The sequence below is a fragment of the Octopus bimaculoides genome, chromosome 10, assembly GCF_001194135.2.
Source record: "Octopus bimaculoides isolate UCB-OBI-ISO-001 chromosome 10, ASM119413v2, whole genome shotgun sequence".
Taxonomy (NCBI): Eukaryota; Metazoa; Mollusca; class Cephalopoda; order Octopoda; family Octopodidae; genus Octopus; species Octopus bimaculoides.
The window spans coordinates 47,962,674-47,980,917 of NC_068990.1; the positions used below are offsets into that span (position 1 = coordinate 47,962,674).

The window sequence follows — 18,244 nt, forward strand, 5'->3', positions numbered from 1 at the left end:
TCTGAGGTTGACTTTGCCTTTCATCCTTTCGAGGTCGATTAAATAAGTACCAGTTATGCACTGGGATCGATGTAATCGACTTAATCCCTTTGTCTGTCCTTGCTTGTCTCCTCTATGTTTAGCTCCCTGTGGGCAATAAATATATATAAGGATCCCTTCCAGGAGCCCTATTATCGATTTTTTTCAACAATCTAAGTATGCAATGAGGTTTCCAGACATGAGTTCTACTCATGTGTCAAGTTTTATCAAAATCAATAAAACAATGTAGGAGTTAGCTAACAACTCTGCAAGCACACCCACAGACAGAATTTCCCACATACGTAGAAGATATGCATACATGTGCATAACCTATTAACCTCTTATCCCTTATAAATTGTTATTTTTCTTGTTTGTAAATAGATACTTTTCAGTCTATGCTAGATGGTTATGCTATATCCATATAAATGTACAAATATTTGTGTATGTGTATGCTAGCATGTGTGCACATATATAAATATGTATGTGTATCTGTACACATCTTTATTTTTTTCTGATTCTTGCCTTATAATTAATATATAGATAGCATGTTTATCTTTCCAGCATTCCACAAGTAAATGCCCTGAGCAATCTTTATAGAAACCATCTAATAAGTAATTAATTAAGTATATAAATGAGTATTAAACTGATTCTATGTAATCTTTCTTTTTTAAATGTTGATAATTGATATATACACACATTTTACCTATCTTGGTTATATCATTTTTGATAATCTTAAATTTTATTTTTATACAACATAACAACATTGTTTATAAACAATCACCCATAGTACCCCAAAATAAAATTTCCTCTGTATTAACATCCTAGGTTTTATTAGTGTCTTGTCCCTTTAACTGGTAATTAACATTATGATTTAGTCTTCCCCTACCCAACCTCTTTTTATAGACAGTTACTTTATATCCAATTTACTACTCCTAATCTCTTCCCTCCCTGAGGAAAAGGGATACATATGACAATATTTATGATCATACTTAGCCATGAGCTGTCAACTCACTCTTGCCCTTCATCCTAAACAGACATAGTCCTCTATTTATGACGTCAGAAAAGAACTGATTATTCAAAATCTCTAGTAGAAGCAGTGCATCATGAACAATTGTATCTTTGGTGCTTTTTCTTTGAAAGACATTAGTTATATATAGTTTGTTTATCAGCTAACTTGTCAGTGACTATGTGACAGCCAAAATGATGGCTGCAGGAAGTTATGGCATTCAACAATAGCTACAGAATGCAATAACGATAGTGATCATAGCATACCTTAAGCCAGTTAGCTGTTTGAATCTACACCATTTATGGCTAGTCTTCTTATTGACATACAAGATCTCACGCAAATCACAGAACTGATTCATTTGGCTTAAATATTTTCTTTTCTATCATTCACAATAACAAAACATTTTTTGTTAAAGATAAATAAATATTTTGTATTTGGAACTTCCTATTTTCCCATCTCTCAATCCAACTGTAGTATATATTTTCATTACACTGGTGATAATCAAATCAAAAATATTCTACTATTATATGTCCTTTGAAGAAAGCAAGTAAACTAGCTGACACTACATTTACTCCAAAGCCACAACTGCACCTCATTCAGCCTAACCCAACATGCTGTGCCATACACGGTGCATACCAGTTATTGTTTTTAAAAGTGTACTAGTTCCTTCGTTACAACAGGTGAACCTTTTTACCTTTTATTTTTCAGCTCTTTTAGTCACCAGACTACAACCATGCTGGGGCACTGCCTTCAAGGGTTTAGTTGAACAAACTGACCCCAGTACTTTTTTAAGCTTGGTGTTTATTTTATTGGTCTCCCTTGCCAAACTGCTAAGTTATAGAAATGTAAAGAAACCAACACTAGTTGGCAAGTGGTGTTGGGGTCAAACACAAAGACACACACACAATTTGGTAAATGGAAATTGAAAGAAGCCATTGCATATATATATATATATATATATATATATATATATATATATATATATATATATATATATATATATATATATATATACTTCAGGATTCTATCGGTTTTCATCTACCAAATTCACCCACAAGGCTTTGGTTAGCCTGGGACTATAGTAGAAGATACTTGCTCAAGGTACCACACAGTGGAACTGAACCTGAAACCATGTGGTGTGGAGTCAAGCTTCTTACCACACAGCATGGCAGTATGGTAAGAAGCTTGATTTCTGGAGAGGACGCTAGTCTATTACAAGTAACTCTCCATGAACGGCTTAGTAGTTATTGCACTTAGCAATGTGAAGTTAGACAATGTAAGATGAAAGAAAAATAGAATGAATGAGAAGAGGGTGAAAGTGAACTGGAGAGGAGGAGGGAGAAGAGAGAGAGAGGAGGATAGAAAGAAAAATAGAGGGAGAAAAGTGGACAAAGAGAATATGAGTGATAGAGAAGAAGAAGGCACATGCAAAAGAAAATGAAAGCTCCAAGAAGTTGAAGTAAGCATAAGAGAGATAGAATTCAGAGGAATTATGTTATATCATGATGCCTGAATTACTGTGGAAAATGGAGTTGAGAAACAGACAGACAGGCAGGCAGGAAGGGAGAGAGAGAGAGAGAGAGAGAGAGAGAGAGAGAGAGAGAGAGAGAGAGAGAAAGGGTTAGTGTAATAAGAGAAAGTGTTTTCGGATCACTAAATTACAAATTATTATACATACCTTCCCATTAATTCTCCATCTTTTATTGTTTCTGGCAAATTCTGACCTTTTGTCTCAGGAAGAAGTAGTGACAAAAATCCAGCTATGACAGACACAACACCAAACATAATAAATGGTAACGAAGGACCAAATTTGGATGGTATATAGTTTCCCTGAAATTTGATTGAAGCACAATATATTCATTAAATAATTAACATATATATATATATATATGTATATTTCTTTTTTCATTCGGCATAAAAGTTTGGGTTGGCAAGAAAAGTTACGTGCGTTGCACAAGAATGTGAAATAAATAATGCTGCAAGCTATGAAGTAACAATCTAGGAATACAGAAATGTGTTTGGTGGTAGTGTTGATTGAATAAGTGGTAGGTGAATACTCATGCTCTTTTTGCACCACAAAATTCACTTTTCATACACAAAGGAGTGTCATGTCTTTTTTATTATTATTAACACTCCAAAAGCTAAAAGAACAAACTAATATACTTGGAATGAAGTATAGCTCTGTATGTTGTTTGAACATGCAATATATCTCAATGGTTTAAAATATTCAAGAGTAAACATAATTAAATTTTTTTTTAATTCATCACTTTAAAAATAACCTATATAATTTACAGGAGTTAATGAACAGAATAAAAATGCAATAAATGAATAAATAAATTAAAGAGATTCATTTTATTAAAAGCTTCAATGACAGTAATATAACAGACCTTTCTCACACAATTTTCCCAACTCAAGTTGATTTAGCTAACAGATAAAGCTGAAATATCAGTACTCATACTCAAACAACATAGTCAAATAAACAGTTTGTCCTCTCTTTCAGAAAATTAATATTGATTACAAATTTTGGCACAAGATCAGCAATTCTGGTGAAAGGGCTAAGTTGATTACATCAACCCCAGTGATAAACAGATTTTATCGACCCGGAAAGTATGAAAGACAAAGTTGACTTTGGCAACTTCATCTGGTGTGCTAACCATTTTAGCAGCACTTAATCTAGTGTGCTAACCATTCTGCCAGCACACCACCTTTCAAAAAATTTATTTTAAAAGAAAAGGTGGCGAACTGGCAGAATCGCTAGCACACTGGATGAAATGCTCTCACCCGTCTTTATGTTAAGATCAAATTCTGCAGAGGTTGACTTTGCCATTCATTCTTTGAGTATCGATAAGATAAGTACCAAGTGAGCACAGGAGGCGATGTAATTGACTTACCTCCTCCCACAAAATGACTGGCCTAATGCCAAAATTTGAAACCAATACTAAAAGAAAAAAAGATGTGACGCACCACTGTGTATGAAGAGTTATCTCCCTTCAGGTGCGAAAGTGTATGGACGCTTAGTAGTAGGGATATGGGTAAAGACATAACTGGAAAGATACAATTGTAGCAAATGCGGAAGTGTAATAATAGAACGAAATATTAGTGAGGTTGACTTGATTTTGCGATCATAGCAGAAATAAAACATTCAGGGGAAAAAGAGTTAGGTTTTTATATTATGCATCTTCTGAGCTGTTATGTCAACATAACAAGCGTGGCTGTGTAGCAAGAAGTTTGCTTTCCAACCACATGGTTCCAGGTTCAGTCCCACTTGCTCGACCAAAGCCTTGTGAATGGATTTGATAGACCAGAGGTTCTCAATATGGGTGATACCGTCATCAAGGTGGCACTCGATATGTTGAAGAAGGTGTTAGGCTTCGAGGACGATGTGGTAACGTAAACTACTTAATTTTAACTATAGTAGTAATTGTACATGATAAACCTAGTAATTATTTACATTATTTATATTTCACGGATATTTGTCCTCATCTTGTTTGTTGCTAGCACAATGTTTCGGCTGATATACCCTCCAGCCTTCATCAGGTGTCTTTGGGAAATTTCAAACCTGGGTTCTCATTCCTAAGGTATTTTTTTGATGTTATTATTATTATTATTATTATTATAATTATAATTATTATTCAGGTCACAGCCCGGAATCGAACTTGGATCTTGGGGTTAGTAGCCCGCGCTCTGAACAATTACGCCATATGCCTGTGGGCTAGTAATGGTTATTAAAATAAAATGAGAGACAAGTATATATTGTGGCCAATATGTTTGAACAAAAATAATTAATTTTTAAAGTATTTCTGTCTTGAATACTATCTTTTTGGTTTGCAGTCCTGCTTGTTTTCTTCATATATTGTGATCTCCATTTGAATAAAATTTATAAATTTTCATCCATGTTAAGTTAGTTTAGAAGTGATACCTCACTCACCACTTAGGTGGGTGTTAGGCAAAACAACTATTTAAAAAAGGGTGCAAAAAAAAAAACAAAAAAAAAAAGGTTAAGAATCACTGAGGTAGACAGACACTGAAAAAAGTCACCCGTCTCTCTGTATGTATATAATGTTACTACTAGTTTAATCCCAGGCAGATTCTCTGCTAACTGGTTAATGGTGCAATGCTCTGCACCCTTTACATACAATATATTGCTAGCAGGGGGAGCGAACTCCTACTCCCTTCAGCAGCTGACTGGATCACATGACTGACTCAGTTTCTAGCTATATGACTCATCATCAGCCATGAGCATCTGTGCATTGGAATAATAGCTAAGATCTGCTACTGCTAACACTAATGCAGGTGCTCACTGCTTGGCAACTGGTTTGGTTTGTTTATGTCTCCGTAACTTAGCAGTTTGACAAAAGAAACTAATAGACTAAGTACTAAGTACTAAGTTTTAAAAAATATATAAATACTGAAGTATATTCATTCAACAAAAAATTCTTCAAGGCAGTGAACCAGTATGGTCACATGAAACAAGATAAAAAGTGCAGTTATTATAACCTTGCCATTATAACAATTTTATTATGCTGGCAATAATGAAAATACTGAAGACTGTTATTATTGCAGACCAGGGCTTCCATTACCTGCTGGTTTTGGTAACATTAGTCTGCTGCTATAACCAACAGGATGTCACTGGTTCCCTGCATTCCTGATCATATGAAAAGCAAAGCAGTGACTAAGCAGCTTGACAAAATAAATATCAACAGGTATTTTCGTTTGATGCACCAGATTATTTGTAATCTTCTCACCAAGCTGCATATCCTCATGAGTTCATTTATATGAGGGGATACTGTAAAGTTTCTGGCTTTGGATAAGAGAAAATACAGGAGGATCATTTAGTTATGATTGTATTGAATATATTCCCCTCTCAAATTCACAGTTATTGCAAAGGTCCTTCAGTTTTTCTAAGCCTTGTAAAAGAATTCAGAAGATTGAGTCTTCAACCAGGTCTTTCGCGATATCCTTAAAACCAGGAACTTTCGGCACCCCCTCGTGTGTATGTGTGTGTGTGTGTATCTATTTGCGTGTATCTATGTGTGTATATCTTTGATTCTGTGTTTGTCCCACCCAGCACCACTCGACAACTGGTGTTGGTGTGTTTACGTCCCTGTAACTTGGTGGTTCAGTGAAAGAGACTGGTAGGATAAGTACTAGGCTTAAAAAATAAGTCCTGATGTCAATTTGTTCGACTAAAACCTTTCAAGGTGGTAAGCATTGGGAAGAACATCTAGCTGTATAAACCATTCCTAAGCAGTCACTGGTGCACAACACAGTTATCTGGTTTATCTAACCATCCAACCCATTCTAGCATGGAAGATGGCCTTAAATGAGGATGAAGATGAGGGGGATGAGGAGGAGGATACATATATATATGTGTATCATCATCGTCATCATAATCTTTTAATGACCATCTTCTATTTTGGCATTTGCTGAATGGTTTGACAAAACCCATTAGGTCCAAGGATTGCATTATGTTCCATTGTTTGCTTCAGCATGGTTTCTATGGCTGAATGCCCTTCCTAACACTAACCACTTTACAGAATGTACTGTGAGAGCATATTGAGAGTGGCTACAGTAGAGGAAAGTGGTTATATGTTAGGAGATGAGAAGTAAAAGATTGAATGAAAGGGCAAGAAGAGAACACGTTTTTTGCTGAAGAGGGGCTACATGTCTACTCACATTCTAATAGAGTGGGTGGTAGTAACCAAACTGGAGTAGCAAGGTCCACCCCAGCAAATTCCATCTAACCCATTTGAGCATGGAAATGTAGATGTTAAAATTATGTCAGTGATGATGAGGTGCAAAAGAGGATTCCGAAGGTACAAGGTCAAGAGAAATGAGTGAGGACAGAGGTAAAAAGGGACATGATGCATATTATGTGTGTGTGTGTGTGTGTGTGTGTGTGTGTGTGTATGTGTGTGTGTTTGTGTGTGTGTTTGTGTGTGTGTGTGTGTGAGTGTGCATTTGTCTCCTCATCTTGACATTACATGATAGTTGTAAATGAGTGTCACTGTCATACAAACAGTGTCATTCATATCCAGTCTTCTGTAATAACATGTCTGGCATTGAAGAAATATTACCATTCTTGGAAATAGATGAGGGCTGGTGACTGTAAACACATCAGGCCATAAAAAAAATCAGCTTGAATCAATTCTGTCTTACCCATTCGAGCAAGGAAATGTGGATGTTAAAATTATGAGCAGTCCAGAAAATAACTGTTTATATCAACAATAACTTGAATCAACAATTAAATAAATTACAGTAAATATACATTTTTTTTTAAATGAATTCATTACATATTATCAAAATGATTATTTTTTATAAAAAGATAAAACAAGCAATAGACTAAAGTGCTAAAAAATACCATATTCTCCAGCATGAACTTTTCAGACCAAAATTTACAACCAAAAAAAGGTATGTCTACTTATATACCCAGACAACTTTGGAGATCCCAAAACTCCATGTCATATGAAGCTGGATTTGTTAAAATACTAACACTTTTGAATGTTTACAATAGATGTTTTACACTATTTACTACGTCAGCTTGTATGCCAGAAAATATGGTATTGGGATTCTGCAAAGTGTCTTAAAATCCTTTCACAATCAAATTCAAGAAGACACTAAAATATTAACAATTTAGGTGCAGTTGTTCAATATGTGAGATTATAAGTCATTTTTATAATTTTATTAAATTGCTAATTTCTATAAATAGTAAATACATTAGCACCACTTTCAAATATTGATTGAACTATCACAGATATAAAACCAGGTGCGATAAAGGCCATAAAAAGACAATTAATAAAGTACATCAATTTTCAGACTGATAACATAACAATTACACATGTGCAAGCACACACACAATACACACACACACACACACACACAGAGTACTATTTTAATAAAAGAATTATTTTGATAAAATGTGACAATATAACCTTTTCCATTAATATATTTTCTGTATTTTAAATATTTGTTATCATTTGATGAATTGTTACTTCAACCATTTATCACTCAATGGTTAATTCAGTAAATTGTATTTTAATCAACTGTTTCAATAAATTGACACTGAATGGATAAGTCAGAGGTGTGATTTATAAAAGGTGAATGAAGACTATGATCTAAACCCAGCCATCATCATCATCATTTAATGTCCACTTTTTCCATGCTTGCATGGCTCAAACGAATTTGTTGAGGCAGATTTTCTATGGTTAAATGCCCTTCCTGTCATTGACCCTGACCTGTTGTCAAGCAAGGTCATATTTTCCTATAGCTGAACATGTTTTTTTTTATGGAAGACTTGAAATGAACAAACTCACTTGTATGATGATGATACTCATCTATAACCAGCACAACATCTAGACAAGAGCACACACACACACACCTGCATGTGCACACACACACAGACACACACACACACACACACACACACACAGACACACACGATGAGCTTCCTTCAGTTTCTGTTCACCAAATCCATGTGCAAACCTTTGATTACCCTGAGGCTATAGTAGAAGATATTTGCCTAAGATGCCACAAAGTGGGACTGAACCCAAGATCACATGGTTGGGAAGCAAGCTTCTCCACCACACAGCCACACCTGCACTGATCAAAAGCATAAAGCAGAAAGTATTATCATAATCGTCATCATCATCATCAACGTTTAACGTCCGTTTTCCATGCTGGCATGGGTTGGATGGCTTGATAGGAACCAGAAAGACTAGGAACCACATCAAGTTCAATAGTCTGTTTTGGCTTGGTTTCTATAGCTGGATGCCCTTCCTAAGGCCAACCACTCAAGGTACTACTTGAAAGTAGTATCTTCAAATTTAATAGAGAGTAGAAAAGAAAGAAACTGAAAGATGAGCAAAACAGTAATTTAATTTGCTAATGAGAGAAATTCTTCTTACACTGAGCATGATGTAAGGTGCTAACATACTGCCTATTCTGCCAACTGAAGAACTTAATCCAAAAGCTGAGTTCCGTACCACTGTTGGAAACAATTCTGTTGTTAGATTAAAGATAATTGCAAAACTGGAAGAAATAGCAAATTTTCCAATTAAGGCAAGAGTTGTTGAAATCCAAGGTAAATCTGTAATATAGAAAAGAATGAAAGAACGGGGAAAAGAATTAAATTAATAAAAAGTAAAAATATAAAAAACGCAAATGCAAAAACACTATTAAAGAAAACATTGAAAGAGCATTATCATCATTGTTATTGTATGGTGTAATCACCAATTAAAGATATAATTTCCTCCATTCTTATTTTTGCTGTCTTGTATTCTGAATTTCTTGAAACAATATTTGGATTAACTTGTCATGCATGAAGAATTACCTTGGGTGTTTATTCTACTTGCATTTATTGGTGTCTAATTGTTGGATATAGTTAACAATATTCATTTAACACTGAGTAATTTATAGATATCTGCCTGGATTATTTAATCCCACTTCCTTCCTTCCTTCCTTCTTGCCTGCCTGCCTACCTGCCTGCTTACCTACCTACCTACCTAGCTACCTACCTACCTACCTACCTATCAGCTGTTTGTCACATCGACCTCCATAAGTTCAAGTAATTTTTCGGTTTTATTTATGCGTATCTGTATTTATGTCTGTTAAAAAGGTGCCTAGCCACATTTTAGCATGGCCTCGAGCGAGGCTTTCACTTGAGAATTTACCCTTTAAAAGGTGAATTTTCAAATTTTATTTCATAAAAAGTTTTTTCATCTGTCTAGAAAAATGCACAGTCCTTCTAAGACTGCCAGCATTGCCATCTTTGAATTAGAATTGGAATTTCCACCACTGCCAACAATGAAAACTTCGAATAACAATCAAAACATTGATACATTGTCACACACGCACACACCTTTGAACAACAGCGATACACATACTGACACAAACTTTTCTTCTGAACAAGTGAGAATGGAAGACAGAAACAATGAAAACACCCATAAAACAATGAGCTGTGCAATCATGACGATCACTTCTCCTGTCACCACCACTATCACTTCTGACACGAAAACTGCTACCACCAACAAAGGTGTCACAGACAAACTAAATAATTTTACTTCTGTTTTAAAGCAAAAGAAATAATTAATGTCCTTTTCAAAGGAAGAACTTCTACAATGTAAACAATAATTATACAAAGACAGAACCATTAAACTGAACACCCCACAAAGCATTTTGCAAGACATTTCCATAAAAACTATTATTTACAAAACCTGAAGACAAAAAATAAAAGATTAGAACAGGCCACTCAAGAAACAGTTGAGAAAATGTCTACAGCCCATATGCAAGAGGCAAAACATTTGCCATGATCGAGGTAAGATTTAATACAGAAGAACACGCAAAGGAACACTCAACAAAAAGCCTGGAATGCAGGGAATTTATAACGATTCCCACATACCTCGGTTGTTGGGTGAAAGACATACCTCCTGAAATAGAAATAAGATAGCTGGTGTCAGCCATTTCTTATGATTTTGTAGATCAAATCAACATCTTAGAAATTGCCATCCTGGAACAGCAAAATTGGATTGGACAAGGGTTGGATTTGTTGATTCAAGCAAATCAGGACACAATCCAAAATCTCCCAAATTTGATTCAACTTCCAGATGGCACAACCTTACATGTGACCATTGAAGGCAGATGGCCACATTGCTACCTTTGTGGTAGCAGATACCATTTCAAAAAAGACTGCCAACTAGCAAAAGAACAACAACAGGAACAACAACAAAACCAAAAACTGAAAGGCAAACTAGCACTGCTACCCACACAACTGATAAAGCAAACGAAAGAGCTCCAACAGCCAACAAGCCAAACCAACCAAACAATACCACCATCAGCGCCACCAAGTACAGAGCCAACACCATCACTATCACCACCAACAACAACTACAGAAGCATCCAACCTGGAGGAAAAAAAGAAAAAGACTAACCACCCACCCATCCCCAACAAGCCATACATCACATCTCAATAACCATCAACCAACACCAACAACAGCAACAACAACACACTCACAAATCGATCCCAATACCCTTTCCCTCCCTTCTGATTCCTCTGGCATGTTGTCTGATGAAGGCAATACAGGAGAATGACAAAAGGCCACATGTGGGAGAAGAAAAAGGGGAAAGGAAAGAAGAGAGCCGCAATCAAACAGAGCAAATGGCCCCACAATGTTGACAGCAATAAACACAAACAATTCAGACCTAATGCAATACATTAGGTCAAACACCAGCATAACAGAAGACAATGTCAAAACAAACAATCATCCATGCACGACACCACCACAACACATAAAAATCATACACATGACATGAAACACACTGAAATCTCTCTACCCGGATGCAGTAGGGAGATTTCAAAAATACCAATCAAAAAAATGTACAAAAACCTCCTGAGAGAAGATTGTGATGGGGAGAGCAACCAACTTTCAAATAATAAGTGAATTGCTCTCTCATTCTTTTCCTTTTCGTTTTGTGTGTAAAACACAACTTTTGATAGGATCATGCTTAGAATAGGTTGTATAAAGGTGCGTGGTTTGGGGTTGCCTTGGAAACAAGGCTACCTGTTTCAAGTCACAGAATGTGCATATCATAGCCATCAGTGAGACCAGACTCTACAACTTGTGGGCCTTCCAGCACATGTTTGGCGGACAATTCGACATTTATTTTTCTCCATGTCTGCTGAGAATGAGCGAAGGTGGTACCGCGGTGCTTTTTCGGAAGAGTCTGGAGCTCAAAGTAAGAGTAATATTCCTAGAGCCAGAGGGTAGACTAATTGTCTTGGATGTCGATGGCAGTAATGAGTGTGGTTTTCAACAGATAACAGTTTATGCACCGTCCTTAACAGGTCAGCTGGATTTCTTTCAGCATCTAGAGGTTTTCCTGGGAATGTCTCGACCTTTACTTTTAATGGGGGATTGGAATGCTACCTTGGATACACATCTATACTATGTGGGTAGAGATAGGAATAGGAGGGGATGTAAATGCCTCAAAGACCTGCTCAGACGTTTCCAATTGTCTGACAGGTACCAACTGGACCACCCGATTGCACCAATGTGAGCATGGAGCAACTGCATTGTGTCGTCCAGATCATATTTAGATAGAGTATTCTGTAGGATGATGGATAGGGATTGTGTAGGTTGTCCACAATTTCATATAGTGAGCTACACAGATCACACATTTGTGACTTGTAGAAAAGAATCATAAGCAGAGTCCCGGTTACTGGAAACTGAACATGTCGTTCACAGTGTGACAGGCTTACAAAGACTGGATTAGCATATCAGTTAAGAGGGCACTGACGGGAGCCATCATCAACAATAGATGGTGGTATGCTCTAAAGAAAGTTAGGTACAGTAAGGCTCTAGCGATAGATCGAAATAGAACAGAGGGAGACCCAGTTAAGAAATTAGAAGAGGCACATAGAAGTGGCATGGTGTTCAGCATGTTGGTGGCGAGGTTAGCTCTCGACCAACACTTCAACACCAAACACAAAGGATGTGTTGTTAGAGCTAGGATGTGTGCTCTGAGAAACAAAAGAATTGGAGCCACCCAAGAGGCTTGAGTGGCAAAGATGCAACAAGGCTACAAAGCTATCATTGGGTCTCTGATAGATGATGAGGGACACAAATCACTCGAGCCCAAAAGGATGTGTGAGGCCTTTCAACAGCACTTTGCCCGACTGTTCGGGACAACTGTGGGTCAAAATGCAGGGTGGACTTTAGTGCCTACCTGCATGGTCTGCCATGACTCTTGGCAAGAGCGGTGTAATGTTGTGAAAGACCCACCACAACCGCAGACATACGGGCTGCAATGGCAGGCTGTGCAGGAGACAAGTTGCCAGGCTTAGATGGTCTGCCCTACGAACTTTATTGTCATATGCTAGACTTGTTTGGAGGCATCTTGGCAGCAGTCTACTGCAACTGGCAGCAAAACGGGAGTGAAGATTTTGGCCAAGGTGCTAGCCGACAGGTTGACGCTTGTCATCAAGAAACTGGTCAACAAGGTAGAAACATGCACCATGCTGGGCAGGAGTATCCATGACAACCTCCATCTGATGCGCTACATCATAGGCGGGGTAGTTAAAGAACTTGGTATGGGTGAGGCACTGATCAATTTGGACAAATCGAAAGCTTTTGATAGGGTCAACCATTGAAAGCTTGGAGGCTCTCCTTAGGACAGTTGGTTTCAGTCCTATTTTCTGCAGCTGGATCACTGCTTTATACAGTGGCATCCACTCGATAGTTCATGTAACTGGTCATCTATCTAGACCATTTAACATCACATGTTCAGTCCATCAAGGATGCCTCCCTCTTGTCGTTTCTGTATGTATTGACTTTAGAGCCACTACTGAAGAAGCTGGCAATGCCGAGGGGCATCCTGCGAGAACTGGGATGCAGGAGGAGCATGTCTGCATATGCAGACGTTACAATTATAGTGTTGAGCCACAGGCACATTTACCTAGTGGGTGAAACACTAAAAGAATATGAAGCAGTAACAGGAGCAAAAATTACCCGGAAAAGTCAGTGGGCTTACAGCTCAGCACCTGGAGAATCAAGCCCATGCCATCCAACAGCGTTTCCATCATGAGACACTGGACTGACGAACCGGTTAAATTGCTTGGCATCTGGTTCAGACCAGACCTCCAAATGGAGAAGTACTGGGATGAGATAATGAGTAAAGTGGCTATTCTCACCCAGCAATGGGCTGAGAGGAAGCTATCCCTAAAACGCCAGGTGGAGGTGGCGAATGCGTACATCGCATCCATCATCTATTACCGTCTGACCGTCATACCTTGTCCCGACCTTACCCTCACCAAACTGGAACACATAATCTTCCGCTTTTTGTGTAAGGGAAGTGTTCTGATGGTTAGGGAATCCATTTGCTGTCAACACCTGCTAAATGGAGGGCTGGGCATGCCGTGGTTGATGATGTGCAGACATGCACTGAAACTGCAACATCTCTGGCACTTCATAGATGATGGTGAACAGGTGTGGTCACTGTTTGTGAGATGCGCTTTCTCGCAGTTCATCTCTTTGGCCAAACTGCAGTCATGGATCAAACAGAGATTGAGGCTAGGCGAATGGCACTGTGAGTGCCACCTTGTTCTCAAGCAACTCTGCTGTCCGGGACCAAACTTGTACAACTTCAATTCCATGAAGGCATTCTATAGAGGATTAGTAGAGTGAAGGTACGACAACATTCTTGAGGAGAATCTGGGCGTCGACGAGGAACACCTGATGCACCTCTTCAGGACTACTTTCAGGCTGGGACCTATGGACAATCGCCAGAGATCCCTGGCCTACCAGGGCTATTGGGAGGCATTGCCTGTTTGGGATAAGCTCTATAGGCATGATTTGAGAAACACCAGACCAACTTGCCTGAGATGCGGTCAGAGCGATGAAACCGTTCTGCATGTACTTGTGCAGTGTCCAACCATTTCAGACCTGTAGGCTTATGTTGAACAGCTGCTGTCACATGTGGGACGAATTCGGTTATCGGCCAAGTCTATCATGAATATTGCCCCACCACCTTCTTTTAACTGGGAAGGCAAGGTAGTTTCCATTATACTGATGGCTATGGTGAAAGAATGTGTGTGGGGAACTCATGTGAAAGGTTTAGAGACAAACACTTTCCTCTCTGGCCAATTGTTCATCAACCTTTTCAAGTACCACTTGAAAAGGAAGGTGAGAATAGAGAGGGAAGTTTTGTCTTATGGAAGTTTCTATAAAAGGTGGGTGAATGTAGTAAAGATGTATGCATGAATGACGAAACCACTTTGAGCATGATCCTGTAAATCCAAGAGAGAAAGAGAGAGAGAGAGAGAGAGAGAGAGAGAGCGCTTTGCTCTCAAGTTTTTCTTTCCCTGCCTGAGGTTACCGTGGTCTTTTACGTAGGCTTTTCTTTCCACAGATAAACCTAATCTGTTTTAAATTTTTACTCCCCCTTATTTTGCTGTTTACATGTATCAAACGCTTTCCATCCCACTTGATAATATTTTTTTTTCTCTTTTGAAAAGAAAAGTTCCAAATTGTATTGTCCCTTCTGCGTTCAGTCCTGTGTGACTAATAAAGAAATATATATATATATATATATATATATATATATAAACACACACACACATATACACACACATATTCATACATATATACATGCATATATATATCATCATCATCATTTAACATCCATTGTCCATGCTGGTATGGGTTGAATGGTTTTGACCAGAGTTAGCAAGCTAAGGGACTGTACCACACTCCAGTCTGATTTGGCATAGTTTCTATGGCTGGATGCTCTTCCTAATGCCAACCACTCTGAGAATATAATGGGCACTTTTACGTGTCACCAGCATGGGTGACAGTTGTGTGACACCAGAATCTGCCATGACTATGATATCACTTGGCCTAATAGGTCTTCTATTCAAGCACAGCATGTTGCTGAAGATCTCGGTCATTTGTCATTGTTTCTGTGAAACCCAATACTCAAACGTGCTTCTTACGTACCATTGGAACAGGTACTAGTTGCATGACACCAGCACGGATGCTAGTTACATGACAGTGGCATTGGCCACATTGCCTCCATGAGGCCCAACACTCAAAGGGTGCTTATTACGTGCCACTGGCACGGATGCTACTTACATGACACCAGCATCGACCATATTGCTTCTGTGAGGCCTAACGCTTGATAGATGGTTTTACATGCCACTGGCACAGGTGCTAGTTATCACTAGCATCAGCCATGACTACAATTTTACTTGGCTTGACAGGTCTTCTCAAGCACAATATATTGCCAAAGGTCTCGGTCACTAGTCAGTGCCTCCGTGAGGTGCAACATTTGAAGATCATGCTTCACCAACTCATCCCATGTCTTCCTAGGTCTACCTCTTCCACAGGTTCTCTCCAGTTAGAGATTGGCACTTCTTTACCCAACAAACCTTGCATCACATGACCATACCAGTGCAGTAGTCTCTCTTGCACACCACATCTGATGTCTCTTATGCCCAACTTTTCTCTCAATTGCACATCCAGTGAAGCATGCTAGTTTCATTTCTTTCAAGCCTACACATGACCTCAGTGGTCACAGTCCATGTTTCACTGCTGTGTAGCATAGCTGTTCATCCACAGGAATCATACAGTTTGCCTTTCGCTCTGAGAGAGAAGCCTTTTGTTACCTACAGAGGTGGGAACTCTCTGAACTTTGCCCAGTGTATTCTTATTCTCGCAGTTATGTTCTTGGAGCATGCACCTCCACTACTGACCTGGTCACCTAGATAAAGGAAGCTATCGACTACCTCTAGCTTACCCTTCTGGCATTTGATGAAATCTATTTTCTGTACATTTTTAGTGTTTTTTGTACCTGTGCACCTTCCATACACAAAAACTCTTTTCCCAGTTAACCTCTAATATTGCTGCACCTCCTATATACCCATAGCTTGCATCAGCTACGTCTTATGGAATTTCTACATATGCCTTTCCTACAGATTGAGCAAGGCCATCTACCTAAAAGCGTTTATGATTTGTTTGCTTTTCTACTTTGGCTTTTGCTAGGTTAACTCTTAGGCCCTTCGATTCTAAACTCTGTTTCCACAACTGAAATTTCTTCTCTAGTTCTGGTAGTGATTTAGGTATGAGAACAAAGTCATCAGCATAGTGAAAATCCCAGGGGCAACCTGTCTTAAATTCCTGCTTCCTAGCTTCCTTTCTAACTGCATGATATAGCTCCTTGCTACTTCACCCTTCCAGTCCCTCTAAGCTTGTTTCTTTGCTCTAATGGCCCTATCAACTACAGTGTTCCACCACCATGTCATCCTAGGTCTGGTTGGGACTTCACACCACCCACAAATTTGGTTTGTGGCTCTCAGTAAGTTGTCTCACAGGAACTTCCAGTTATCTTCTATATTACAAGTCTGTAACTCCTCCTCCTTGTCATCAAATGATTCATTTAAGAAGTCCCTAAACCTCTGACTATTCAAAGGATCCTTAAGTTTTCAGATCTTTCTTTTCCAAACTGGCTTGCTTCTTGGGTTCCTTCGTGCCTGTAGTTTGAAGTTACTAATGAGTAATCTATGTTGAAGGGTACATTCTTCACCAAGGAAAGTCTTTGCAATAAAGAGCAACCATGAATCCTTTCTCCAGTGAGAATGTAGTTAATCTGGCTAGAATGGTTACTGGATTTATAGATTACCAGGTGACTGGCAGGCTTTCAGAAGTTGGTGTTGCAGATCATTAGGTTATTTGAAACACTGAACTCTAACAACCTTTTTTCCTTCCTCATTTGAAGAACCAATTCCATGGCCCCTATGCACCCCATGAAAGACACATAGGTGCTGCCCAACATGCCTACTGAAATACCAGCCATGAAGATAAGGTCACTGTCATTTATCTTCGAAGTGACCGGCAAAATAGTGTCATAAAAGCAGTCCTTTTGATCATTTGGCAGACCCAATTGTGGGGCATAGGCTGAGATGATTGTTGCTGTGCTATTCACCATAACTAATCTAAGCATAACATATTCTGAGTGCTTCAATCACCTTATTTATCCATTTCTCTGATAGAAGTATACTAACACCTCCTACCCCATCACTGTTGCCCTCCCAGAAGAATTTATACCTATGCCTTTTGTCAGTGAGGAACCTGGCTGAAGCTCCCTTTCACCAAACTTCTTGGATGCAGCACACATCAGTACATCTCCTTTCAAGCATCTCAACAATCTCACCAGACCTACCATTCAATGTACCTACACTGACAGTGCTAACTCTAAGGGAATGTGTGGGGAATCAGGAGGTAACATGAAGGGGAAACTATGGCTATTGGTATATGTAAAGAAGGTTGTAATGAGCATTTGCCAGATATGACATAACAGCTGTCTTCATATTTAATCCACCATTGTTCATGTTACACTTGCTACCTCCATTAGTACAGCAGTGTTAGTATAGATAGCAATAAATATAGATAAGTTGTCTTAGGTTAACTGGTTAGTTATTGTTACCACTATTGGTGTGGGTGCCATATATCATTATTAGTACAAAGCAAAGTTAATATAAATTAAGACATATATATATATATATATATATATATATATATTATCCAAAGTGTACAGTATTATATATCCATCATGGCTGATCTTACCAATTGGTTTCACACTAGGGGTAGAATGAAGCGTTAGGTAACAATCCAATTATATAACCCTCTGCTCATCAGAGGTAGCTGATATAGATTATATATATATATATATA

The 18,244-nt window shown here is 38.4% G+C and overlaps 2 protein-coding genes across 5 annotated transcripts in view; one reads left to right on the plus strand and one right to left on the minus strand.

Moving 5' to 3' along the window:
* The window catches only part of LOC106882190 (organic cation transporter protein), a 137,470-nt gene that overhangs the window by 117,484 nt on the left and 1,742 nt on the right, over positions 1-18,244 (plus strand). The gene's annotated exons all lie outside the window — the stretch shown is intronic.
* The window catches only part of LOC106868908 (organic cation transporter protein), an 86,204-nt gene that overhangs the window by 14,679 nt on the left and 53,281 nt on the right, over positions 1-18,244 (minus strand). For all 3 annotated transcript variants that reach the window (XM_014914368.2, XM_052971173.1, XM_052971172.1), the window contains 2 exons: positions 8,929-9,110; positions 2,703-2,854 (listed from right to left, as the gene is read on the minus strand). In XM_014914368.2, coding sequence (XP_014769854.1) covers positions 2,703-2,854; positions 8,929-9,110 — 334 coding nt within the window. The remainder of the gene's footprint in view (positions 1-2,702; positions 2,855-8,928; positions 9,111-18,244) is intronic.